This window comes from Anomalospiza imberbis, chromosome 20, assembly GCF_031753505.1.
Source record: "Anomalospiza imberbis isolate Cuckoo-Finch-1a 21T00152 chromosome 20, ASM3175350v1, whole genome shotgun sequence".
NCBI lineage: Eukaryota > Metazoa > Chordata > Aves > Passeriformes > Viduidae > Anomalospiza > Anomalospiza imberbis.
In genome coordinates, this window is record NC_089700.1 from 10,608,525 (window position 1) to 10,634,782 (window position 26,258).

General features: G+C 47.7%; 1 protein-coding gene and 1 long non-coding RNA gene across 2 annotated transcripts in view; one reads left to right on the top strand and one right to left on the bottom strand.

Annotated features, from left to right (window-relative positions):
- Positions 1-2,602: 2,602 nt before the first annotated feature.
- On the bottom strand, positions 2,603-6,265 carry LOC137485944 (uncharacterized). Its single transcript, XR_011005507.1, has 2 exons — positions 3,894-6,265; positions 2,603-3,635 (listed from the first exon to the last, which is right to left on the bottom strand). It is a non-coding gene; the product is annotated as an uncharacterized lncRNA (long non-coding RNA).
- Positions 6,266-15,981: 9,716 nt separating this feature from the next.
- Positions 15,982-26,258, top strand: part of KSR1 (kinase suppressor of ras 1) — a 49,720-nt gene continuing 39,443 nt past the window's right edge. The window contains exon 1 of the mRNA XM_068210763.1: positions 15,982-16,277. Coding sequence (XP_068066864.1) covers positions 16,053-16,277 — 225 coding nt within the window. The 5' untranslated portion in view covers positions 15,982-16,052. The remainder of the gene's footprint in view (positions 16,278-26,258) is intronic.

The window sequence follows — 26,258 nt, forward strand, 5'->3', positions numbered from 1 at the left end:
CAGGCACAGCCGAGGGCCTGCTCAGACTGAGCCCAGGAGGAGATGCAGCCCCGGGTGCTGAGCCCGACAGAAAATCTGGGGTTTTCTTGGGTGCCGAAAGGTCAGCTGAGCATGCAGGAAAATCCAACCCCTCGGCACCAGCACTGTCCTCACTGCTGTTTGGAGTCAACAGGGTTTCTGGCCACAGGAACCACCTTTTGGTGTTGTGGCCAAGCACCAAAAGGTTAGATCTTGTCTGTGTTCACAGAAATCGGGAGGGAATTCCCACTGTGTACTCAAGGCCAAATCCACAGTTTAGCTGAGCCAGTGACTTCCAGGGGGAGGCAAATCTTGTTCTGAAATTGCCCCAGCACACATAATAAAAACCCCCAATTTTAGGGTCTCTGTTAGGATGCTTTGTCACCATAAAGCCCCTTTCCTGGGTCTTATTTGGTTTTCCCTGTTTATTTTTACCTGCCATGAAATTATCATGACAGAGAGGAGCTATTTTAATGGTCTGAGAGAAGCAGGAGCATTTTGCTCAGACTAAGGCTCAGCAGAGGCTCTATTCAAGCAGTGTTCAGAACACACATCAGGAAGAATCTTCCCATCAGGATTCCCCAGCACTGACACAGAGGGGGTTTAACTGCAGGATCCCCCAGGGTGCCACAAAACTCTGGTTCCACAGAAAAGGAGGGATGCCAAGAGTGCCTGGGGGCACAGGACAAGTGTCCATTGTGGCTACTGAATGACACATCTCCCTGCTACAAACAGACTCCTGCAGAGCCCTGTGTGCGCTGAGAGCTGGCCACCAGCCTGAAGTGACTTCAAAGAGCTGAGCTGGGCCCAAGAGATCCAACATCCTCTTCCTCTGAGCTTGCACAACACCTGGGCTTAAGCAGCAGCCACCCCCACGAGCTCCTTTTCCAGAACAGAGATGCTCTGACCTACACAACAGGGGCTCCAGACAAAGCTGTGCCAAGAACATCAAAGTCAATTTCTACTGGCAACTGAACCTTTGAGGAAAGTAGGATACTGCAATGCAGGACATTAGCAATGATTTTAGAATAGCTGAGTTTAAAATAAAAATAACAACTTCAACAATAGGAAAACAAGGAAGGGAAAGACCTGAAACCAAAGTTCTCCAACAGAGACTATGTTACTGCACAGGACTCCAGTGACAAGACCCAATTCCAAAAAAACAGCCGCCTGAAACAGTATCTCATTAGGATTGTTACTGTGTAGTTGAGATGGCCTGAGGTCACCGCCACATTTACGTCCCCATTCCAGCTCTCTGTAGGGGTGGACTGGGTAGGTGGAAGGATAGGTACCATTCCCTTCAGGTTGCTCTCAATCACTAGGAATGTATTTAATTTCATCATGCCCACAACCATACACTCTCACAAGCTGTGAGAGAAAGTAGATTTATGACAAAGATTTATGCAGTGAGTCTGTTAAGAAATTATACACACCTCTGCTATTTTATAACACACACAGGCATAGATTTTAAATGTTTTGGGTCAAGAAAATTTTCTTATTCTGGATCTGTCCCTAACTATATTCCTTAGTGATTCAAACAGTGGGGAGGCAGAGCACAACTGAGGCTCCCAGGGCAAAGCCATGAATAAATGCATAGCACAATGAAGAGCAGAATATTTAGGTTCATAAATGATAGGTCCACAGGAGATGCAAGAGGCTTGTGTAAGCAGGACTCGATGTGAGGGGAGCAGCTTGCATTTGCCCCCACTGTAAATGTTCCTTGTGCATGAAACAGCCCCTGGACACAAGGGGCAAGAGGACAGGGAGCAAAGGGAGCGTGGTTATGCTGCTGTAATTCTCCAGGACTGCTCTTGATTTATGTGCATCAAAAGCATGCAGGTCCCTCATCTGTGCTGCCCGCCGCTCAGCTACAGAGCAGAAGGATCTGTCTCCAGGTTGTCTCACAGAAATCACATCCGTGGCTGCACGACTCCCTCTCTCGCCGGCGGCGGCTCGGGCCGGGGGAGCACCAGCGTGTGAAGTTAATCTAACGGAAGTTAATCTAACGAAAACAGCTGTCTCCGGCAGGATTACCGACTTTCATTGCCTGCCATGCTCTGCAGTTCCCGCAGAAGCCCCGGCCCAGCCGCCGGGCGGGCAGCTGCAGAGGGCACCAGAGCGCCGGGCAGGGGCCGCTGCAGCCCGGGCTGCGAGGGCACGAGGGACAGCCCAGCGCCGGCCGCAGCGTCCAGAGAGCGCCGGGCAGCCTCTGGGGAGCCCCCCAGCCTGTCACGGGGTACCCCGAGCCTGCCGCGGGGAGCCCCCCGTCTGTTACGAAACGCTGCTCCAGCCTCAGGAGCGGAGCATCTGGCACCGCTGCTGCTGCGGAACCAGAGCCGGTGCCGCTGTGCCAGGAGAGCAGGGATTTACAACCCCGGGGGACCGGCTTCATCTGGGTACTGGCTGCACGCCAGAACAAGTAGCAATAAACACATTGGCCCAACCGGCTCAGTTTCTTACTTAAGTAATTTCCCGGACTGGGAGAAAATGCAGAATTGCACAATGTTCCTGGGCAGCTGTTTTCTCCCTCTTGTGTCACTTCAAGGCACAGGGGATGTCACTAAAAGTGACATAAAATGCCGCGTTTCAGGTGTGACCATATCCTTTAGCTTCTGATAAATTCAGTGAGCGTGTCCCTCCGTGGCTGACGGGAGGATGCTCTGCATGTAACTGGGGGAGAATGGCATAAAAAACACGCCTTGGTTTGGGCAGAAACAGCATTGGCTTAGACACAAGTCAGCTGGGAGCTTTTGCAAGACTTTGAGGCACTGGATGAAGTCCACAGGGAACAGGAAATAAGCACTACTCTAACATCAGTGCTCCTTGTTTGCAGCCTTCACTGCGAGCTGGCATGTGTTCTGAAACTCCTATTACAGCACAGAAGTGCTCACACTCCTTTATCCCAGCATCTTTAAACAGCCCCATTCTGTGCGAATATTGGTGACCATTTTACTGTGATTTCCAAGCGGTGAGATCTCAGCCTTGCACAACCCAAACATGTCAATATTTCAAATTTTCACCTGAGTTTAGCAGACAGATCCTTCATTCCCAGTGAAAGAAAAGCACTGCAATTTTCCTATGACCTCATCATAGCTCTCTTCCTGACATCACTGCAGAATAGTTATCTGAGTAACTCAATAAGCCCTCCAGGACTGGGTTGCTGGGATTTATTTTTTCCACTTTTAAATCGGTAAGAATTCCATTGTTGCTACAGATAAGCAGCCATTGGGGGTTATTGGAGTGCAAACTGCAGATAAGAGAGTGTCTCCTGAAGGCTTTTGTTGTCTCTTTTTGCCAGCGGCTTTTCGTTTCTCCTATCTTTATGTCTAAGCTCTCTGAGGCTGTTCTGTGTGTGAGGGAAAGTACAGCAATCACAACTGCTTCCACAAGTGGTTGGGGAATCTGTACTGCCCTTGGGACTCCCAGCCTCAATTTGCAAGTCTCACTTCCATGGTGATCTGGCACAACCTTCCCACGGCAGTAACTCAGCCTTTCCCAGAACTCCTGCAGAGAGGGCTGAAGGCCGGGCAGGTTCTTCACTGGTGAAAGCTTCTCTGCTACAGATGTCTGGGAATCAGGATCCTTCCAGGAGGAAAATGGGTCCAGCTCTAAGAGCCCTGGAAAACACCAATTCTATGAGCTTACAGCAAGATTCATGGGAGGAGAGCCCTTCACCTTCTGTGTGGTGAAGTAAATGGAGTCTGGGATTTGGCAAAGATAAAAGGGATTCAATTTCTGTTATAAGAGTGAAATAGTACTGCAAGCTGGAGAGAAAGCTTTAGCCAGCCAGGATTGATCCAGTAGGTTCTGATTCCCAGGATTCAGCCTTGTAGCGGTCATTGCACTCACGAGTGCCGAAGGCCATTAGAACTTACCGACTGAAACACATCTTCCACTGCCCAGGTCAGGAGAATTTAATGTGTATAATCCCTTAGTTTTTCCCTCTTTGCCAAATAATTTCAATCACAAAACTGGTATGAAGAGCTGACCTACAAGCATTGTTTCTGTGCGCAGATAAGCTTCTGCTGGAGTTGCATCACGATACTCTGACTTTCATCTGAGTTTTTGCAGCTCTCAAGAGTAGCAGGGAGGTGTTGTGACCATCCAGCACACATCTGGAGAGCCCAGGTCAGAGCCTTCTGTGACTGCATTCCTGTTCTTTGCTATCACAGCCCCAGGTAATAATCAGAAGGGAGTGCCCAGTCACATGAGGGATGAGCCAGTCCAGCCTGTTTCCTGATTTTCAGGGTCAAGGATTTCTTATATCATTCCACACTCTCAGAGCATTTCCCAGATGTAACAGCTGCAGTCCACTTTTCAGCTCTGCCAGTAGCCCACAGCTTCAGGCAGACACTTTCCTCCCTGCCTTTCCCAGGTCCTGCAGGACTTTGAACAGCACTCATGTCTAAAGGCAAGTTTAGAGCTTGCCCACTAGGGCTTGCCTCCAAAAAGTACTCTACATAGGAGTCATCATGATAAATTACTCCTAATAAAATAACCAACCTTCTCCAAAACCTTGTGAAAGAGACGGGTAAGTTCTATCAGCTCCAGTTTACAAGGAGATCAAAAGATCACCTGTGAGATGTGCCCAGAGCTACATGTGGCACACAAGGAGGAGGCAGCCAGTTCTGCCTTCCTCTCCTCTGCTGTCCTCTCCAGAGCATGCTGCCTCCAAGCCCAGCCTTTGGCAGCACAGCCTCTCCTCAGAGCCCTCTTTTCTTCACCTTTCTACATGGTAGATTTTGCTTCTTTAACATGCGGGAAGAGGCACCTGAGCTGCACGGGTCCCTGAGGGGCCCACCCTTGTTCCAGGCTACTGCACCACTTACTAACCCTGCCTTGCATCTTGGTGGGGCTGTCTGGGATGACCACTTCATTCTAGAAAATAGATACCCTGGGGAAAAAAATCCAAACCTAGCAGGTGTTTACTATTTCTGCATCTCCTGGTACTCTCACTATTTCTTCTTGTGGTATATTTTCAATTTCTATGCATGCAACTACCTACCTGCAATACCTTAGAAGCACCTGTTAGAAAGAAAGGGTTGAATATAAACACTGTGTGCAGCAGATGTGCATTGGGATGACTTTGCTCAGTACTACCCCTCTCCATTATTCACAAGCTCCTACCATTCTGCTCTCAGCAGGGATACCGTATGTGGGATTAAAGGAAGAAAGGAAACAAGAACCAAAGTCAGGTTTCCCTGGCAGCACAGCTTATGTGCCTTCCTTATGTGCTGCTTTATCTGTCTAACAGAATAGCAATAGCTGCTGCGGAATAGAAAAATACATTATGCCTTAATTAGGCACTTCTTGGTTGCTTTTCTAGTGTTCCCAGGGAGACAAGGCTGTGTCATTCTAACTCCACCCATTTAGGAAAAAACCCCATGTACACTTGGGACCCTTGGGAATATTCTGGAAGGCATGAAATTCCCTGGCACACCCAGCACACTGCAGTCCATGTGGGGATTTCTCACTTGCCCAAATGCAACCCTCTGTGTTCTTTTCTCAGCTCAGCTGCTAATGCATAACTTTACTTTTCCTTCCCCTCTGTAATTCCCAATTGGTTCTCTGGGAGCAAAGCTACCAGTGTTTGGGAATGTCAGATTGTGCTGACTGCAAGAGACTGGACAACCTGACTGAGGTAACAAGCTCCAAACAAAGCATTTCTAATGGGAAAGACGTTGCTGAGAACCTTTCTTTGGTGTCTAATCAGCAATGAGTTCATGCTACAGCTTGGCACTTCCATCATAAGATCATTTTCCCCAATCAGGCAGGGATTAAATTATCACTAATACCTTTACCCTTCTATGGCATTTATTTGAAATAAATAAGTACTTTATTAGGGAGTAACACAAGCTGCCTTGCTGTACCCGGTACTTTCCTACAGGCAGACAGCACAGCATGTGGAGCAGAACTCTGTGTGCCCCAGCTCCGTGCTGAGAGCACAGCCCACCCCTACCTGCATGCCTCACTCCCCAGGACAGTCACTGGTTTGGGCTGGGAGCTGTCTGTGGAATGACTTATGCAATCAGAAGCCAATCTCGATTAGTGCCTCTACACATCACTGTGTGGAAAAAGAAGTGCATTAAGCCTGGCTCGCTAAAAGCTGGGTCAAAATGCTTTGACCACATCACAGTAACAACACTTAACAAGGCAAAATGTCTCCTGTCAGAGGCTATTCCCAGCCCTCCCTCATTGCTGCACCAAGCAGCAATGCTAGGTTTGTTTTCCTAGCACAAGCTGACCTTCCGTGCAGCCAATACCGAACCACATTGTCTGAGGAGAGGGAGCTGGCAGCACTGACTGATGCAATCCTGTGAGAGCACCCGAGCGTTAGCGCAGCCGACTGCACCCGTCCTGCTGAGCTGGGCAGGACCTCGGCTGCCTCGGGGCACTGGCACCCGCACCTTCGGGCTGGAGATTCTCTGCAGATGGCTGTGTCTGCTCGGCAGAGGCAAACTCCACCTGGTACTCCCAACAGCTCTGCCCTATGGCAGAGGGGAGATGTCAGCACAAAGGCACCTGCAGCCCCGGGGCTGCTGTTTGCCAGATGGGCCAAGGCTGATGAGCCGAGCTGGGCAAATTGCTGTAACAACTGGTGACGGTGGAACTTTCCCGGATACCAGAGAGGGCAGCATGTGGAGGGAGTACAGGGAGCATTGGCTGAGCTAAAATTCCCAGCCTCACAGCACAGGTGAACAGCATGTTATTTTGAAGACATCTAGGACAACCAACAACTGCTAAAATTCTACAGATGTCTCATTTTTTAACAGAAATGCAGAATGGAAAAGGACCACATGGATTTTTTCATAGCTTGAACATCTACATAAAATTATTAGCAACTCTTAACATCCTGATTATCCTTCATGAAAATACTTGGAAGCTTGTGGGTTTGATATTTCTGATTTCCTATTTTAAATGTGAATTGTTTAGGGTAAATGACAGTGTTTATGGTTTGAGAAGAGATTTTTTTTGTTTCATGTTTTGGTAAAAGACAGGCAATACAATTGAACAAGGCTCTTGAATATGGAGTTTGCAAAGGGGGTTAATGGATGGATGGGAGCTGGAAGCATTCTATCAAATAGCTCTGACCACAGTCTCATCAAAGGAGCACCACATGAAGCATTTAAGTCCAGTATTCTAAGTTCTGACTTCACTAAGCTCAGTGAATATGTGGAGTAACTCACTAAACCCATGGATTCGTGTTTTATTATGCCCATTGTAATGGGCAAAATCTGACCTTTTGAAAAGGGTTCTGGGAAGCGCAGATGTGGATCATATCGACCCCTTTCATCTTCTAAGTTTAATTCCTCAGCGCTCCCCATGGTTTAAATAGACATGTCAGACAGAGGAAACATTCTCATCACGTGTGGGGAGGCACACAGATGAGATGATTTGCCCATGGCTATACTTTCTAAAAGAGCCAGGAACTGAACCAGACTGGTCCAGTCTCAATGTCTCAACCACAGGGTCATCATTCCCTGCCTTGAAATGGTTTCTGAAATCATGCACTAAAGTATGGATATGGATTTCAAACTAACTCTGTGATTATGCAACATTCTGAATACAACCACTTTCCTGCACTGAGCCCTCGGTCCTTATTATGATCAAGCACTAAGGTCTTGTCAGGCCACATTCCCCCTCTGAACCAGTGGGACCTGGACCCTTTGCATGGCAGAAGCAGCAGCCAGGGCCAGCTGCCTATTCCTTAGCTGCTGAATTCTCCCATTTTGCACTCAGAGCAGGGATAAAACATACAAGCTGCTGGATCAGAGAAAACTAAACTCAAGTATGAGGGAAAGTGGTAAGGGTTTACTTTGTCCTTTCCTGTCCATTTGTCCACTATGCTGTGGGGTAAGAGCCAGAATTTTCAAAACTTTGGCTCAGCTCCTGCCAGCATTCATGTTCTCTTATCTTGCTTCCGGTACAAACTATTTTCAGAGATGGTGCTACTGAGAAAGTCGATGACTGTGATGGAAACTGAGGAAGAAGAGTGAGCAGAAAATCAGGAGACTGAATTCAAATGCTGACAAGAACCAGACAAGACCATTCTCTCATCAGACACTCTCAGCAAGACCAGAGTGTGCACTTGTGCAGAACTGGGGCAGCTGAGCCCCAGCATGCTGGCAGTTACTGACAGTTTCTCATTTCAAAATGAGAAACTCAAGACAACAGTTAATGTAAAACTTAAGCCCATTTGATTTTATAAAGACTTTTACTGTGTTTGAGCAGACTGCAAGTACGTGGCTCACTGTTTTCTCTGGCATCATCAGAAAAAGGTTTATCTGCTTGTGCATTCCTTCTTGGTGGGTAGTTTGGGCAGAATCTATCTCCTCTGTGAGAAGTTAAGCATATGCACAAAGCCTTGAGCCCCCATTTAAAGGAAGATTTGCACAGTCCTGCACAGAAAGTTTGGGCTGCCATATTCCTCACACCCATGCTATGCATGCTATTAGCTGGTTAATTAATGGGTGCACTAAATAGCTTATGTATTGTATGAATGCCATAATCCACAGCCTGAACTGTATGCAGAGTTCAAGCAGGGATTAGGACAGTACATGCCCTTAAAGGTGAGGTGACTTTCAAGAGTCAAAAAAATAAACCAGAAATACTTCTTTGCTGAGAACCAAGGTGTACAGAAACAGCCGAAAGGTATTTTAAGGACATCTCTTTTTATGTCTCTTTCACCTGACAAACTCCAGCTGGACCAAAATTGTTTACTATTTATAAACAGAACATCAAGTGAAGACTCCTGGTACAAATGTCTAGTGACTGTCCACACCCTAATGGGATGGAAGCATCATTCTGTGAATGTGGACAGAACCTTGCTGGCATCTCTTCGTGCCACCACAGTCAAGGCAACAAGAATTTGCAACTCTCAAGGGCTCACAAATCAAGACACAAACCTTCTTTATGTCACAAATTTGGCCTACAAATTGTCACAGAATAATAGGGGGTAGGTTTTTTTCTTTAACTTCAGAGCTAAGTCTGCAGATTCTTCCTGCTGCTTTTGTTTTCTTTGTAGTCTGACTTGCCCTGTCCCTCCAGGCTTTGTTTTAAAAAACTGCAATTGTCCAGTGGATGCTCAGTCTCAGTTTCTCTGTGCCCTTCAGTATTTTCCTCCTAAACTTGAATTTCAAGCCATTGTCTACCTTGAGACCTGACCCAGTTTTACACTGCATGGCACACAGAACCCTTGTTCCCCAGGACTGACGCTGACTTGAACAGAGCTCTGCGCACAGCTTGTCTTGTAGCTGTGGTCTCTGGAATACAAAATGAAAGGAAAGAGTTAAGTTTTTTAGCTAGTTCTGAAAAATAGGGTGCCACTGTGAGACAGAATTAAAATGAGAATGAATCCAGACTGCTGTTCTTTAGGATATACAGTGTTTTCTATAAATCTCATTTTGCATCTTCCCTTCAAAATCCCACTCTGTCTTTAACATATATTACAAATATTATACTGTTTCACAGATTTCTCATTAAGCATAATTAACTAATGTCATGAAATCTAGTAGAACCAAAACCAAGATTTTCCCTTTAAATATGTTTCCCTCCTAAACAGCTTAGCACTACTGTAATCATTGTGAACAAAGAAACACTGCCAGACCCTAATCAGCACACAGCAGGGATGGGTCATGGACACATTTATCTTCCTTCTCACAAGCCTCCCCTGGATAAAGGAAATGCCCTAATACTCAAGGCATCTTGGACACCAGATGGCTGATTATTAGACATTTTATGAAGAGGAAGGAAGTAAAGAGAAACAGCCTGAATTTTCATGGCACTGTAGGGATAGGGGAAAGGAGGGTGGAACAAGGACTTAATCCAAAACTTACTGGCTGGGAAGACACTGATTTCAAAGGACTTTGAATCGGAAGGAACAAAAGATCTGTGTTTGCTTTTCCTTCTGCAGATTAATTCTCAACTAATCAAGAGTGAGAATGATTGATAGTTGCCTAAAACGTCCTTTCTATTATCATACTCTAAGGACTTCCTGTTGAGCCTTTTTTTTTGCAGCGCACAGGTTTAAGTTTCTAAATATTCTTCATAATGTTGCAATCTTTCTTTAGACTATCTGCAGGCTTTTCAAAGACCTGGTTTCCAAGAGCCTGACTCAGTAGAGCAGGAGCAGGCTGTGAGGCCAGGAGGAACAGCAGAACGCACAGGCAGTTGCACGCAGAATTCCATCTCCAATGAAGGAAGGCCACTGGCAATGCCCCTCAGATGCATCAGGGCAGTCCCTCCACTCATATCATTTGGCCCAGCCTCTTTTGCAGTGTCTCAATGTTTAGAAACCTGTAGAAGTCAGCTCCTTCCATTTTATCCATGGCAGATTTCTTGCAGCTTGTCTAAGACAGAGCCGTCAGTTCATGCAGGCTCTCCCTGGGGACCACTACATAACTGAGAGCTGCAAGACGTGCACCAGAATGCTTCACAAAAAGATATTTCCTGGATGCTTCACAGGTGGAAGATGGCAATAGATCTTCCCAAGTCCCACCATGCACAGCAGAGGGATACAGCTACATCAAATGTGCAGGTGGATCTTGGGAAGAATGCGGACATGGAATCTAATGGTCTTTGTGGTGCTGCTCCTCCCATGGAAAGCGATGTGGATTATCCAGCAGACCCTGAAGATCCCGGGACAGCATTCCTGCTAGGTATGTAATGAGAGACATAATGTACTGCTTGAGAAATGGCTGTGGTCACCCCACTTGTGAGGCACTCCACACAGCTGTGGAGGAAGGGTTGCAGAACTGGAAAGGAGGCTTCCCACAGAGCAGATCAAGAGCTGGTGGTAAAATCCCCACACAGAAGTGGCTGCATCAGGAAAGTTTGGATTGTTTTTTTGGTTTTTTTTTTCCTTTTACCAGAAAAACTGGCATGTATTCAGAGCTGCCAACATACATAGGGCACGGGAGTGGGAGGAGTTTGTTCTCATTTTGCTAATTAACATAACTCCCGTTGGTAGAAGCCGGAGCGCAGGACAAGCCTCAGCGGGCGTGCAGAGCAGAGTCTGGGCCCGGGGCCTTCCCAGAGGGCTGTCACATCAAACGGATCTGAGCGCACGGGAATAATGGGAGCAGATGATTAACCCGCCCAGCTCCTCTCCTTTATTTAACACCAAGAAAGGGCTCTGGGGAATGAAGCTAATAGCCATGTGGAGTCCCAGCTCCAGAATCATAATGATGGACCTGGAGCCTTTTCTCACCCAGATGAAAGAGGGGCTGTTGTGCTGCAGTTCACAGCGTGCTAATGACAAACACAACTAAAACCTTCAGCCTGTTTCAGACTCAGGCCTGTAATCTCCTTATGCAATACACTTGACAAAGCTCTCTTGTGGAATATGAGCCTGCTTTTTCCACCGCAGTATGTACCCCCTCCCTCACCAGACTGCACGCTACTGGACTTGATTCATTTAATTATTTATTAATTATTTTTACTCCGAGAGCATTTAACAAAATAAACAGGTTATTTTGCTGCAAATAAAACAAAATCAGGAAGCTCTGCTTGCAGGGGATATGCCTGTCTGAGGGGAAGAGCAGCAGCTCACCTGCTGCATTGTTTTGAGAGGTAAAGCTGCCTAATTATTTTTTATTATCCCTGTGTTGTTTCGTTAACCAAATATTTGTCTTTTTGCCTCACACACATATCTAATGCCAATATACAAATTGCACAAGGGGATTATGCCAGCATGAGTCAATCTAGGGTGTGTTTATCCTTGGAGAGACATAAGCCTCTGTTTCTTAAGGCGGGTGTTTCTTATCCTTGTTAGACCTACGAATATCTTTCGCCAACAAAATTTGTCACTTTTCACTGTTGGCACGTCTGCTGCTAGAACAAACCCCACGGGCTGGCAGGGATCCAAGTGGGGTGGGGGCTAAAGCCTCTGGGCCTGTAATTATTGAGTGTTTATATTACAGCAGAGCTCAGAGGCTTCTCGCCGAGATTCAGGCGTTGCCGTGTGAGCAGAGAGTAAAAGACTCTTCCTGCCCCAAACAGTTTATTTTACTGGTGATAAATAGCAGACAAAAAGGCAGCACTATTGCAACACAGCTAATGCTAAAGAAAGACTGCAAAACCCATGAGATTACTCTAAAAATAAATGTTGGGGGTTTTATTTGTTTTATAGACAACTAAAATTCTTATGTTTTTAAAGCTAGAGAGTTTCTGGTTGCTGTAATAGCTGCAATGCTTGTTTACTCACATGACTCCAGAAGGTAAGGTGAACACACCACTCCAGTCCTCCTCCTCTCAGTCTCATCTCAAAGTTTCTTTCTGTTGAAGGGGAAGTGAGCAGGGGGTTGGTGGTGCTTAGCTGCCAGCTGAGGTTAAACCACGACACCTGTACACAGAAAACACTGAGTGAAGCTACATAGCAGTTGCTTGTGCCTTCCACTTGTGGGACAGAAATTCCCTCAAGACTGCCCAAACACAAATGTTTGTCCCACACGTGAAAATTATTTTTAAGAAAAGAAGCAGTGTTTAATTTTCACATCTTTTTCTCCATTATTGTCAGCACACAGTTCAGATTCCTGTATCTATCCCTGACTCACTGGGATCCACCACTGCCAAACCTGTGGATTTGCTGGTCCCTCCCTTGCATTCGACTGTGCCATTTGACACAGACAGCTGAGCAGTAAAAAATCCATGGAAGAAGTAGACTTAGACTAAAATTTCTCTTAAAGGTGAAGGTCACGTCTTATACTTGTGTGAACTGGCTTGGCTGAGTTGCAAGCAATGGAGATATCTAAACTGGGGAATGATGGGGATTTGTTCCGGGAACACCATCTCACCATCCTCATTTTCTCTGTATATCCTAACAAGAATATCCAGCAGCATGTCTAAAAATAGGACTTTAGTTTCTCAGCTTCCCAGCAGAGCAGCATGCCAGAGCTACTGTGTATTCCTGTGCTGTGCCGGGGAGAGGAATACTCCTATGGCTGTGTAGGAGGAAGCCTTTGAGGGGAAAATCATCGATAATAAAGGCCTCTTTTATCTGAAATACCTAACATTTCAGCTCTTCAAATCCCAACACTACATTTTCTTAAAACAGGTCTCTATTATGTGTTAAACACATCAAATAGAGCAGTTCAGTCTCATCATCTAAATTCAGTGTTGTGATAGCTGAATGAAATTGGGGCAAGCTAGCTAAAAAGGTAATAGAGGCTTTTCATACAGGCAGCATGTGAAATGCATCAGTGCTTTTCTTTCTCCAGGAACAAAAAAAAGGTATTTTTCCCCAGTGAGCTTATTTTTCTGAGTCCAAGACCATTGCTACGGTCCAGGACTTCCAGGGGTGCTTAGAAAGGTTTGGGCTTTATTCATGTAGCTAGAACCTGATCTGTGTGGGCAAGAGAGATGGGGGCAGTGGGGAAGAGAAATCCCCTCAATCCTTAGGCCAGTGGCTTAACCAAGGACTTAGCAGTTTTTTCAGATCCAGTTCAAGCATTCCACATTTTATTGTTTTCAAAACTATTGTTTTTTGACACAGTGGCAAAAAAGGCCACTATACAATGAAGTTGACAATGTGGGTACAATTCACTCAATTCAAGAAAAAAACAGGTTTTCACTCTAGAGAATGCAGTTCATATGTCCCCCCTACATAAACTGTACATTAAAAGAAAAATCCTAACAGGTGCATCAATAAATGCGTAAAGTACAACATGAAATATGTCACTTTCTGAAATCTCTGGGAAAAGAGCTCATTCAGTGTGCTCACACGGTCCTTCTAGCATGGTCCAGCCATGGTATTTCTCTTTTCAAACTCTCTGATAAGCAGAGCTTTTACCCCATCTCCTAACAGACAGAAAGCTGTGGTTTCAGACAACTTAAACTTCCAGGACTGCACATGAAGTGTGTGGCGGAAGAGCAGCCTGAGCTCCTGGGAAGGCGCCAGCCCCACAACCTTCGAGGCAGCAGCAGGGATGATGAGCAGGGATGGACGCACAGGCAGTGTTTAGTCAGCACATTTTTCCCCGCAGGCCCAAGGGCAGCCCTGTGTGCTGGGACTGGAATGCTGCCCACGGATGGCAGCCGGGTAATGAGGCCGGCACTCCCAGCACACAAACACTGCAGGGAATGCCAAGTATCCTGTGATGCACGGCCCACAAGTTTCCTAGGTTGCTTTCTTATGCAATGCGCTCGGCCTCTTGTCTATAAGCAAATGGATATTCTCAGGTGGGTACGCAGAGAATGTCTACAAGAACAATATGTTGTTAACAATATCCTGTTAATAACATTCCCGAGTTCCACAGTCACCTGTACTTGAGGATTTCAACCTGTCTTTGTCCTAGAAACTAAAATTTCCAGTGCTAAACTTCCAGTGCTCCTGAGCGCAGACAGGGTAGATAAAAGCTTTTTCACAAGGTCAGAAATATGGAGGTAATAAGCAAAGTTACTTTCCCAAAACCACAGGACTCATCAGATGGCAAACTAATTAAACCCTAATCCAGCAAAGCCCTTATTGCGTATGAAATTTACAGCATGTGAATAATGACAATGAAATCAAATACTTAACCTGACCCACATTCTTAAGAAAATTACTAAACAGCATATGCCACACTACTTGATGCAAATCCATACAAACTAATGTGGATACCAGTATTTATCTAACCATGAGAAAAACAGCTCAGTGTCAGCTGCTTTGCCCTGCTCCACTGCCTCATGTCCTAAATTCATAGTTTCTTTTTTTTTTTTTTCCAAGAATCTCCCTTCTGTATTGCCACACGTGGCTCAGACGTCATTTAAGCTTTTAAAACCTGGTATCAATTTAGTGCAAATTAAGGAGGCTGTCTTCTTCTGTCAGTAAGGTACAGCCTAACTGCCTCTCTGGATCCCTCATGTCAGAGGAACAGTCCCAATTCGAATAATCGGGAGATGAGTGGTTCCTGCACTGACAGTTCAGCTCTGTTCAAGTTCCATCAGACAGGCTGGATATGAAACCAAATGTAATGCAGTTACATGGACGTTTTTCTCACATCTCCATTGTGAAAACTGAAACCACAGCGATTCCACAAGGCAATCATGAAGTTCCCTCCTACTCATGATAGGGATGAACCCACACACCTATCGTACTCAAAGCTTATATTCACTAAAGTATGCTTATCCTAATGCCCGCTCACACCTCCCCTGGGCTGGGCAGGCCACCCCTGCCCCGGCCCTGCTTCCTCCAGGGGCGTCGAGGGGAGCGGAGCCGGCCACGGGCTCCTCGGAGCGAGCTGCGAGCCCTGACATACCTGAGGGGAGGCTGAGGGGCTGAGGCGGAGAGGGGACAGGGAGACAGCGAAGCGGGAACTGGGGGCTGAGACGGGAAATGAGGGCTGAGGGACACGCTGAGGGCTGAGGGACATGCTGAGGGCTGAGGGACGCGCTGAGAGGGGGCTGAGGGACGCGCTGAGTGGGGGCTGAGGGACACGCTGAGGGCTGAGGCGGGCGCTGAGGGCTGAGGGACGCGCCGAGGGCTGAGGGACACGCTGAGGGACACGCTGAGGGCTGAGGGACATGCTGAGGGCTGAGGGACACGCTGAGGGACATGCTGAGGGCTGAGGGACACGCTGAGGGCTGAGGGACACGCTGAGGGACACTCTGAGGGACACGCTGAGGGCTGAGGGACATGCTGAGGGCTGAGGGACACGCTGAGGGCTGAGGCGGGCGCTGAGGGCTGAGGGACACGCTGAGGGCTGAGGGACACGCTGAGGGACATGCTGAGGGCTGAGGGACACGCTGAGGGCTGAGGGACACGCTGAGGGCTGAGGGACACGCTGAGGGCTGAGGCGGGCGCTGAGGGCTGAGGGCTGAGGGACGCGCCGAGGGGAGCGCCCCGGGGCGGCGGCGGGCGCTGAGGGCGCGGCGGGGGGCGGAGCGGGCGCGCTTGCGGAGCCCGGCGGCCGCGCATGTACCGCGCGGTGATTGCCCGGAGAGCGCAGCGGGGCGGGCCGAGCCGGGCCGGGCCGCCTCCCTCCCTCCTTTCCTCCCTCCCTCCGCCGCTCCCCCGCCGCTGCCGCCTCGCCTCCCGGCCTCCCTGATGCCGAGGGATGGATAGAGCGGCTGCCCTGCGAGCCGCCGGTATGCTGGAGAGGAAGGAGCGGAGCGGCGGCGAGGCGGCGGGGCCGCGGAGCTTGCCGGCTTTGCGGAGCACGCTGCAGCAGTGCGGGCTGCTGCAGGACCTCATCGACATCTCGCTCTCCAACCTGCGCGGGCTCCGCACCAAGTGTGCCGCGTCCAACGACCTCACGCAGCAGGAGATCCGCACGCTGGAGGTACGGCGCGGGCTGGCAGCCGCGGGCGCCGCGGCGGGGCCGCGCTGCCCCCTCTGCCCCGCGCGGCCGGGGCCGCGGCCGGGGCCTGCCGCTGCCCGCCGCCCTGTCCCCTCGGCACCGGGGCCGCGCCGCGCCCGCGCCTTCTCCCGCGGGCCGAGCGCTGCTGGCGGGGACAGCGGCGCCCCGGCCCCGCCGCGCAGCTGTCAGCGGGCTCGGCGCTCCCGGCGCGGGGCCCGCCGCCCGGGGAAGCCGCGGAGCGCGGTGCCGGCGGAGCGCGGACAGGTGCGGGGCAGCCCCTCGGGTGCCCCGGGCTGTCGGGCGGGTGCGCGGGAGCTCCGTGAGGCAGTGTTCGGCCGCCCCGGCGCGCCCCGGGGCCTGTGCCGGGCTCCCGTGTCCCTCTGGACCGGGATGCGATGTGAGGCGCGGAGCAAAGGTGACTCGAGGCTCGCTGGCAGGAGGTGTGTCCGCACACCGCTGCCCTGGCGTGCTGGGAAAATTCTCCTTCGCCTCAGGTCCTTGGTGTTTGCTCCTGATGCTTTCTGCCCTCTGCTCCAGGCCTGTCTCTCTATCCCTGGCTCAGTTTCACTGATCTAATCTGATCCTCCTTTTCCCTCTGTTGCTGTGGCTCAAACTGCATCATGGACCGGGCTGGAGAGATACTCTGCTATTTAGAAAGATTATATGAAATTCTTCAAACACAAAACATGCGCTGCTGCGGTGCTCTCAAAGAAGAGCTGGATCTGTATAAAAGTCTATATAAGTGCATAGGAAAGGAATGTAGATATATTTTTCCTTAGTTAATTTGACCTTTAGAAACTTAAATAACATTTCCTTTTACCTTCTGTGCAGGTAGTTTTGCTCTTAGCAAGCAATCCCCTCCTGTCCCCTTCTTTGATTCAAGTTTGATGTAAATGCTAATGCTCCTCTACCTGGTACTGGAGACAGTGGAGCTGGATAGAGCCTTGGACTTCTTAGGAAGAAAGGATCATTGCAACACTGTAACTGTAATAAACCTACATGCTGAAAAATCCATCACATGAGAAATGAAGGTTGGGAAGAAAACCATGAAACAATAGGTGGTAGGAAGCTTTTGGCACAGCCTCCTGGAAATCTACCATTCTTCCTTTATTCTTTGTCTGACTTTTTTTGTGGTTTTGGTTGGTTGGTTGGTTTGTTTTGTGGGGTGTTTTGTTTTGGTTGGTTCGTTTTTCCCCCCCAAATTTATAGTGCTGTTCTTCCTCCTGTCACCTCCAAATAGCATCCAAAAGACTATTCTCTGTGACACAATATTTGTATAGCCTTTTTGATGCCCAAACAATGTCAATCAGCATAATTTCAGATAATGATCATCACTATTTTGCTTGTGGACCTGTTCTAAAAGAAAACCTTTATTCACAAAGTGTAAAGGCCTTTTGTGACCTTGAGGCTCTTCTTAAAGCAACAAAAGCTGTTTCTAGTCATAGCTGTTGAGTGTATGCACACCGTCATCTTCAGCATTTATCTGTTTAAACAAATGGGTGCCACATTCACCGATGATCATAAAATTTATGTTCGGAAGAAAATCTTTTTGATGTACAGTCCAGTATGTGATTTCTCTGGGAGTTCAACCAAGTGCTGGATGTCTGCCCGCACATGGAGCTGCGGGCATGGGTACATGACTCCATGTTCTTTGCACTGTTGGGTTGCCTGTACCAAAATACATGTCAGGCATAGCCTGAGTCTTGTGCTTGACTGTGCCAGGCTGCAGGCACAGAGCCAGACTGCAGGAGCTCAGGGTCTGCGTTTGCTTCCCCAAGCTGTCATTGCTTGTGGTGCCCCTGAGGGAGGTAGGCCCAGACCTGTCTCAGGTACCAGGTGGAGTTCCTGTGCCCTGATTCCTGTGCCAGCAGTGTCACTGTGGCCGTGTGCCTCTGCCTGTGGGGTCGTGCCAGTACAGACATGCGCTCTGGTCCTACAGGGAGCTGGGTACTGGGGCTGGACTCTGCAGGCAGCTCCTGAAGAGTCCAGAGTGCAGCTGGGAGCTCAGAGATCTCCAGGGCCTGCTGTGCTTCCCTGGTGGCCTCCACAATTCACCAAATGGCTCTGCAGGTCATGATTAGTGGCCACTGGTGGTGTCGTGCTGTGAGCACTGTAGTATACCATACTATATCTGTACTATACGTCAGTCCTGGACTGGGAACTCATCTAGGCTGGGGCTGAACTCTCAAGGGCTTTTCTTCTGTGCAAAGACTTCAGACGAAAAAGAACTGTGAAAACTTAGTTCTATTAATATAACTGGTAAACTGTGTAGTGACGTGTAGTCACCAGGTCAAGAACACCAACCTAACCAAGGGCACTTGGGCTCGTGCTTAGCTCCCTCCCCATTTACTGCAATGCTTTAATTCCTTCCTCATTCCTCTTGCTTGTAAGGTGTTCTCAAAATAAAGCACATGGCAGATAAGGATTTCAAACTGGACCCTGGCAGGTACAGATAAGCACTCACGGTGGCTCAGAAGAGTTCAGGGAAAATTGAGATACAGGAAGGAGAGGAAAGAAAGGGCTGTGGGAATTGCTTGCAAAGGATGTGTTGAGTGTAATGTGTTATATGAGCTGACCCTGTTTCAGGGTAGGAAGGCCATTTCTTAGAAGGGCAGGGAGTTTCCCTGTAGTGGAAAGTAGGTTCTGTTAGTTTGGTTATTAGCAGACTGGGTTCTTTGATGCCACAAGGTCTGGTTTGGGTTTTTTAAAGTTTTATATGTTCTGCCCAATAAGTGCTTGAGTGTTTTTCTTTTTACCCAGTGCTGGTCTGTGCTTTCAGTTCTGTCCTAGCATGTTTACTCACTTCTCAAGTTGACTACAAAACTGAAATGGAAAATAATGGTAATTTTAACCCATATGTAAGAGAGCAAAAAATGTTTGCCATGTACTGAGCATACAGTGTTGCTCCAAGCATCCTTGGAAAGAAATAGCTCTGTCAGTCTTTACCTCTGTCCTTACACTAATCCCTTGTATGACTCAAATTGGTTTTGCAAAGTTAGAAGCGTATTATTTTTAGCTGTGTTTCTTTGTGAAGGCAGTATCTTTCTGGATTCATTTCCCTGGCTGGGAAACTGCTGGTGGGACTAGACATTTGTGGTGAAGCACATCCAACTTCCAACCGCAGCTCAAGCCAGTCTGTTGGAGGTGAGCAGGTGGATGCAGTCACAGGTGCTGGCAGCAGGAAAGGTTCCTGTGGTTTCTCCGCTGGAAACAGCTGGTTTGGTGAGCTGTGGGAATCCCCAGACTAAGTGGGACACCTTCCCCCAGCACCCCCAGTTTTGACTGCAGCGAAGATGAGGGAGGAAGGCTGAACTGCAAGACCTGGAGTGGATTTAGACTGCAGATGTATTTTCTTTCTAGCTGGGTTCTTGCCTCAGAAGAGCTGACTGCAGTGGCTCTGGCATGGCAGCTGCCACCAAACTGGTTATGGTGGGAGTGTCAGGATGAGGCAGTAGCACACATTCTGAGTTCTGCCTGCTCTTTGGGAAAACTATCCTCCTGGCTCTCTGGCCAGACTAGATCCGTGATAGAGATGCTGCTGGCCCTGTGTGCAAAGATCAGTTTGGCTTCTTCCTCGGGAATGTCTTCTGTTCAACACCTTCAGCAAACAGAGCACCAGATCAGAAAGCCTGACTCCAGCTGGGCTGTCTCACAAATAAGTCAGTCTACTCTCCACAAATCAGTCGTTCACAGTGGCTGAATGGTACCTGTGGATTAAATCTGTTTGAACTTGCTTTGGCATTATCTCAATTCATTTGGCAATTTGTCTAGAAAAGGCTTATCTTACCAAGCAATCTTTGAACAGAAACAAATGCTTTGAAAATGGGGGGAGGCATGAGAGAAGAGGAAGAAGGATTGTAATAGTCCACACTTGCAAATTGGAAGTTGGGCATGTGGTATGCATAAGGGAAGGACAACTGTGTTTGTAAATTGGATGTAGTGGGAGTAGTGAATTTTTCAGGACAAACTGCAACCTGTAGCCACATGTTTATGAGCTTTGTTCAGCTGAAAAGACTTCCTTTCCCAGCAGGTCTTATGTAAGAGAAGAAGAAAATCTCTTACTTCATCTTACTTTTTGAAGATATGCAACACATTTGTTTTTCTTAGTGTCTTTTGTTTTTTAGGACTCTTTCTCCTTTCTTAAATTTGTGCACTTCTTGTACAAGATAGTCTTCAACAGAGATTCTGTTTGACTTGGAAGAAGGGAAGACCATATATTATCTAGTCTGCAGACATCATCTTTCCTTTGTGACAGTTATGATCAGAATTTCCACATCATAATGGAATTTAGCACATCTCCTACTGCTGATTTTATATAAATGTTGACACAAAAACTCAGCAGCAGTGTTTTCACTTACCTGGAGTTCTCAGGACAAGCTCTGGTGAGCAGGTTTTCATCACTATGAAGACAGGACAAGGGACTCTTCACTTTTCTGTCAGGCTCTGCGCACTTCTTGCCTTCTGTTGGATTCCATGGTGCACTGATTGGGAAGCAAGAAAGGAAGTGTCAGAGTAAGGCTCTGTGCTGCCGTCGCCTTTCTAAGGCTGCCTGTGTGGTCACTGGTAACACAGCATTATTCCTGCTCACCCTCCTGCAGCCCTGGAGCTGCAGGGCAGGAGCCCAGCAGAGCCCGGCTGGGAGCTCTGTCTGTGCCTGCACACAGCGACAGGAACCCACAGCCTGTGATGCTACACAAGCCTCGCTCTCTGCATACAGCTTCTACACAGAACTGATCTAATCAGGGATGTAGCTGAGCCCCAGCTGTGTCCAGCTGAACTCCTGGTTGTGACCAAGCTTGCCCTGATCCCACCTGCGCAGACCTCGGGCTGCTACTCCAGTTCCAATGCTGTGAACTGCATTTCACCCAAGGAAAGCCCCAATCAGTGCTCCAGCTGCACACTAGAGACAGATGTACAGAAATGAGTCAGCACTGGGTACACAAATTTATCACCTGCTTTGGTCACAAATAGGAACACTTAACAAAGAAGTCAGGTGACATACCAAATTATTTAGGGAATAACGTCTGTTACAATGATATTTCCAACTAAGTGTAATCTATAAGATGCTTGAGGGATAAACCCTCACCTTTCTTTTAAGATTAATATTTCTTACTCTCATTTTCAGCTTAGAGGGATTTTTTTTTTCTTAATAAAAGGAAAATGGTGCTGAAAGCAAGCGTGGCTATCTCCCACTGTTAGGGGACTCGGAGAATGTATTGGCTGGATTACTGCTGTGGTGAAAGGCACAGAGGAGATGTATGGATGATCCTGACTCAGCCAGCTCTCAGACTTCCCTCCCTGCTCACTTCTCGCTCCTGTGGAGCAATCCCACACAGTTGACACTACCAGCAGCACAGAGTTGCCACAGCAGGCAAATACAGGGAACAGAAGCTTTCTGAATCTGGAAACACACCCGCTCCAAAAGAAACAGGGAGTTCTTCCAATACATGACTTGTGAGCAGTTGTGCATGGAAGTGTCATGGGCATTCCTGCTTCTTGGTGGGAGTCTGCACCGAGTCAGACCGGCACATGATTAGGAAACAGTTTGGCATTCTGGCTTAGCAGCCAGTCCTCATCGGCATAGCCCCTGGAATCTAGGACAGGATCAGTCCCCTGTTAAACTAGATAAACTCTGCCTTGCTTGTGGGAGGACAGCTGGGAAGCACCAAAGTTTACAGGTGGTTAGAGAGGCCTTTTGCCTTAAGCCAGAGCTGCACAGCGCTCCTGTGCCGCCTACAGATCCCAGAGGCGTGTCCCAGCCAGCCGTGCTCCCACTGCACACCTCCAAGGACATGAGGTAATCACTGCTGCAGCTGTGGTGTTCACTTGCACCTGTGCTAGGTGACAGTCACCTGTTCTGTGCTCGGCTCCCTGTCCTCATTGTAAACCTGCTTTTTGTACAACCTGTTTAAAATGAACCCTGGAGCATTCCTGAGGTGGAAACTCAAGCCTTAGCTTAGGCCCTGCTCTTGGGGTTTGAGGGAATCACAGCCCAGGCTGATTATAGGTGTCTGGTGTTTATCCTGCTCTAAGTGCAGCACAGAGGGCTGAAGTCTGAACTGTTGGGGCTGGAGGCAGATGGAAGACCCAAGTCTCATTGGACTTACCCACCTGAGCTCAAGACCGTTCAAAATCTGTCTTTAAAGGTAAAATACAGTTGTCATTTATGTATATATTCTAAAGTGAGCAGAGGCCAGGTCTCTCATTCCTTTTATGCCTAGTGAGAACATCCAGCTGGTTCTGTGCATCCTGGGGAAGCAGGGAAGGATCACAGGACACTTAAGCAGCAGAGTAAGGAATCACGCTTTGGTCAGGGTTTTGGAGTGCCCCTGATAGGATGATTAGTAGTTATCCCACATGGAAGAGCTCTAATAGCAGAGGCTCTGAGCTCTCTTTAGAGCAGTAATTAACATGGCACTGAGGAATGCTGCTGGGATGCAGCAGATCCAGGCTCTGATCTGATGCTGCCAGAACAGGTCATTGACCCCAGTGTTCAGCATGCAGCCAGGAGCCTCGGGGCTGGGGCCTTGGAAATCTTCAGAAGCTTTTTGCAATGGGTTTAGTACCTTCCTGCCCAGTTCTGCTCTCCTTACATGCTTCTAAAACGTGGGATTGTTGATTTATCAAAGAACTTTCACTTCTGTTTGAAGCAACCTAAATTTGGAAAGGAAGTCTTGAACTCCTTGTTGTGTATGGGTTATTGTTGAGGCCTGCAGGTTCCAGTGTGAGGTTTGATTTATAAACTGAAGAGAAGAAATAATTAGTAGGTTTTACAGATTGAGAACTACACATTGATTTTTGGCCATCAGCAGTAAAAGACACTGCTAGGGGAGGTGATGTGTTTGTCAGGAAGTGCAGTCATGGGGAGACGTGTGTCCATGCCCCTCATGCTGCCTACCGTGCTCTTGGAGAACCTCTCCACACCTGGTTCCTACCAATCTTCTAGCAACACTTTTCTTCTTGCAGAGCAGTTTTTCTCTTTTATTTCTAGAGTAAGCTAAAGGACTAAATCCTGCTTTGAAATACAGTTATGTAGCTCCTCTGAAATAAGCTGAAACAGGGAGATTTTGGTTTTTAAAGCTTCCTGACTTTTTTAGATGTCTCCTTAAAAACTGTTCTTTATCTGCCAAACAAAAGACTTCAGGCCTTTTGTCTTTATGAGCAAAATGGAAACTTTCCACAGAGTTCTAACTTTATTTTCCCATAATTTCTTTAGAGACATATATGAGTGGCTCAGGCCAGCATCAGCTAGTAGTATAAAACTCTGAGTGCAGATCAGATGCAGTGTTTTTTCTCCTCATTTTAGTGAATTCTGGAAGCTATGCCCTTGCCTATCCTCCCTTGTTTTAAGGAAACAATTGACTAAAATCCACAGGTATTGTTCTAAAGAGACTGATCTATTTGGGGAGTTCTGATCAGGCCTTCAGCCCTCTACCTTTGGAAGAAGAAAGTTTTCAGGTTTTCTTTCCTTTTTTCTGTGAAACACCTGGGTGTCTGGAGTAGCTCTGGAAGAGCCAATGTGAGCACAAACACCAGAGATTCTTAGCATTTGTTCACACAGCTAAGCTGGGAGAAACCCCAGAGTGGATCTCGAAGGGCTTGTCAGTCCCATTCGTATTCAGACAGGATATTATGTGTGTTGAAACTGGTTTGGCCTTGCTTTGTGGGTCAAGTGTAATATTTGTAAAACCACTGGCTGACTGCTAAAGACCTGATTTAAGCACTGCTATAATGGTAGCATTTTGTCTGGGTATAACAAGGCAGAGTTTCTGTGGGATGTCTCTCCATGCAGCCTAAATTCCTGAGCCATTTGCAGTCATGGCTAGGGACTAGAGTGGAATCTGTGGAAACTCATGTTTGGAAGGAGAAAGGAAAGATAACTGTGATCTGGATCTTTAGCTATTGCACTGAAACACTGGCGGGGTTTGTGCTGAGACTGCATTTGTAGGAAATGCAATCCTACTTTGGGAGATATTTTCTCTAGTGATGCTGAATGCATCTCTGTAGCAGTAATTACCCATTTACCCATAACTGACTGGGCCTTATCAGTTCTCACCTGCCAGTCTGTAACTGGAGGAGTAGCTAACTTAGCAAGAGCTAGCTGAATACTTCTGCTAGGGTGACATTAATGTTTAGTGTTTAATTCTTCTGGAAACGAAATCTTTAACACCACTCTGCTGCCAGGGCAGGTTCCAGTTCCACTGATGTGTTCTTTTCTTTTTTTTTTTTTTCTACTGTGCTATTCAAATTGCCTCAGTTGCCAAGAATAACTAGTTTGGGGTTTGAGTCAAAGAGCTTTGCAGTGGATGGACACCTGGCAACATAGGATTTCAAGCTGAAGGCAGTGGCAGCCCTGCAGTCAGTGGGGTGTGCAGGAAGTGTGCTAGCAGCAGATGCAGTGGTGGTGCAGCCCTGCTCTGAGCTGGAATCCTCAGGAGTGTCTGGGGGTTCCTTGCAGCTTCTCTCCTCAGTCAGCCCAGATGCTCTTCTAATGAAGGGGCAGATCCTGCCTCTAGCATTTTATTAACCGACTTTTCAATGTCCTTTTGAATTGTTGTGCCAAAACAGGACACGTTTCTCACTGTTAGAGACTACTGCTGTACACCAGAAGAGGAGTATAGCACTGCAGGGGAGCTTACAGAGACACCCATGCTCATTTCTGGTCGTCTTCCTTACACTAACTTAGCCAGGACTAAGCTAAACCCTACTAGGCTTAACCTGCATCCTCTTTCCAGTTCTCTTAATGCAAAATGCTTCTGGTTCTTCATCTTTCCTAGGCAGGGCTCTGTGATGTCCTGCTGCCCTGTGCCTGCAGTGGCTGTGTCCTGCCTGTCCCCACCCTGCAGTGTCTGCTCAGCTCTGCCTCAGCACAAGGTTTTGTCCTCTGGCCCCAGCGCTGTGACAGCCTCTCTGAGGCCCCACAGACATGGCCTGACTCAGCAATTTTCACACTTCTGGCTTGATCTTTCCTGCAGCTGTAAAACCGAGGGGCAGGGGGGAAGGGGAAACACATGAGGAAATGCATGGTCTGATCCCTGCCTCTCCCTTTCACTCCTCTTGGATCCTCCACATAAATAGGCTGGCTCAGCCCTTTCAGTCTTCGCGTATTCCTGACACGAGCCTGGTGTGAGGTCTCTGCCATTGCAGGCATGGCCCCTTTATTCTGCAAAGAATAAAGTCTCCACATTCAGGCTGTGTTTTACATGGTGGGTTAGCAGCATGGTCTGTCAGCTTCCCTCACAGAGCTCCAGTGGTGTGGGAACAGCATCAGTGAGCTCTGCAAGTCTTTGCATTGCTAGAATTCTTTAAGAGTTCTTCTAAGTGCTGAGCCTTCAGCCTCTTCATGAAAGTAGCTGTGGCTCTGAGATTTATCTGGCCTCAAACTCTGGGAGAGAGAACATGGGGGAAGTTGGAGAGCCACCCTGATGCATGGGGGATTTTGAAATTTATCAGTAAGAAACACTCATTTCTTTGGGAAAAATAAGTTTGGGAGCTTTTCCTCTAAGATGACTGACTGACTGACTGCAGACAGACCGTAGCTTCTGAGAGGTCACTGTGGGTACCATGGCACAGCTTTGCTTTGATCTCAGGTAGCTGCACCAGGATCACATTTAATTACTTTGAAAGCCTGTCTCTGAGCAGTAGATTCTCTTCCCCCAGCTGGGATGGACTTCATTATACAGAGCACAAAAGTCTGTATTTTCTTCAGTAAGTTCTTATTTTCATGCAAAACTTTGAACTGGGTGATAACACATTTGAACTTTGGGGCTACTTGGGATTTATACTTAACTCTCTGATGTTAGTTTTATGTTCATATATCTTCTTATATTTGAGGTATGAAATAAAGCTCTTTTCTTCCTCAGAAGTTGAAAGACATGGAAAAATCTTCTGTGAGCTGTGTTGCTTTATCTCAAAGCACATATAATTTCCAGCAAGGTAGCTGTTACATTCCTATAACGTATT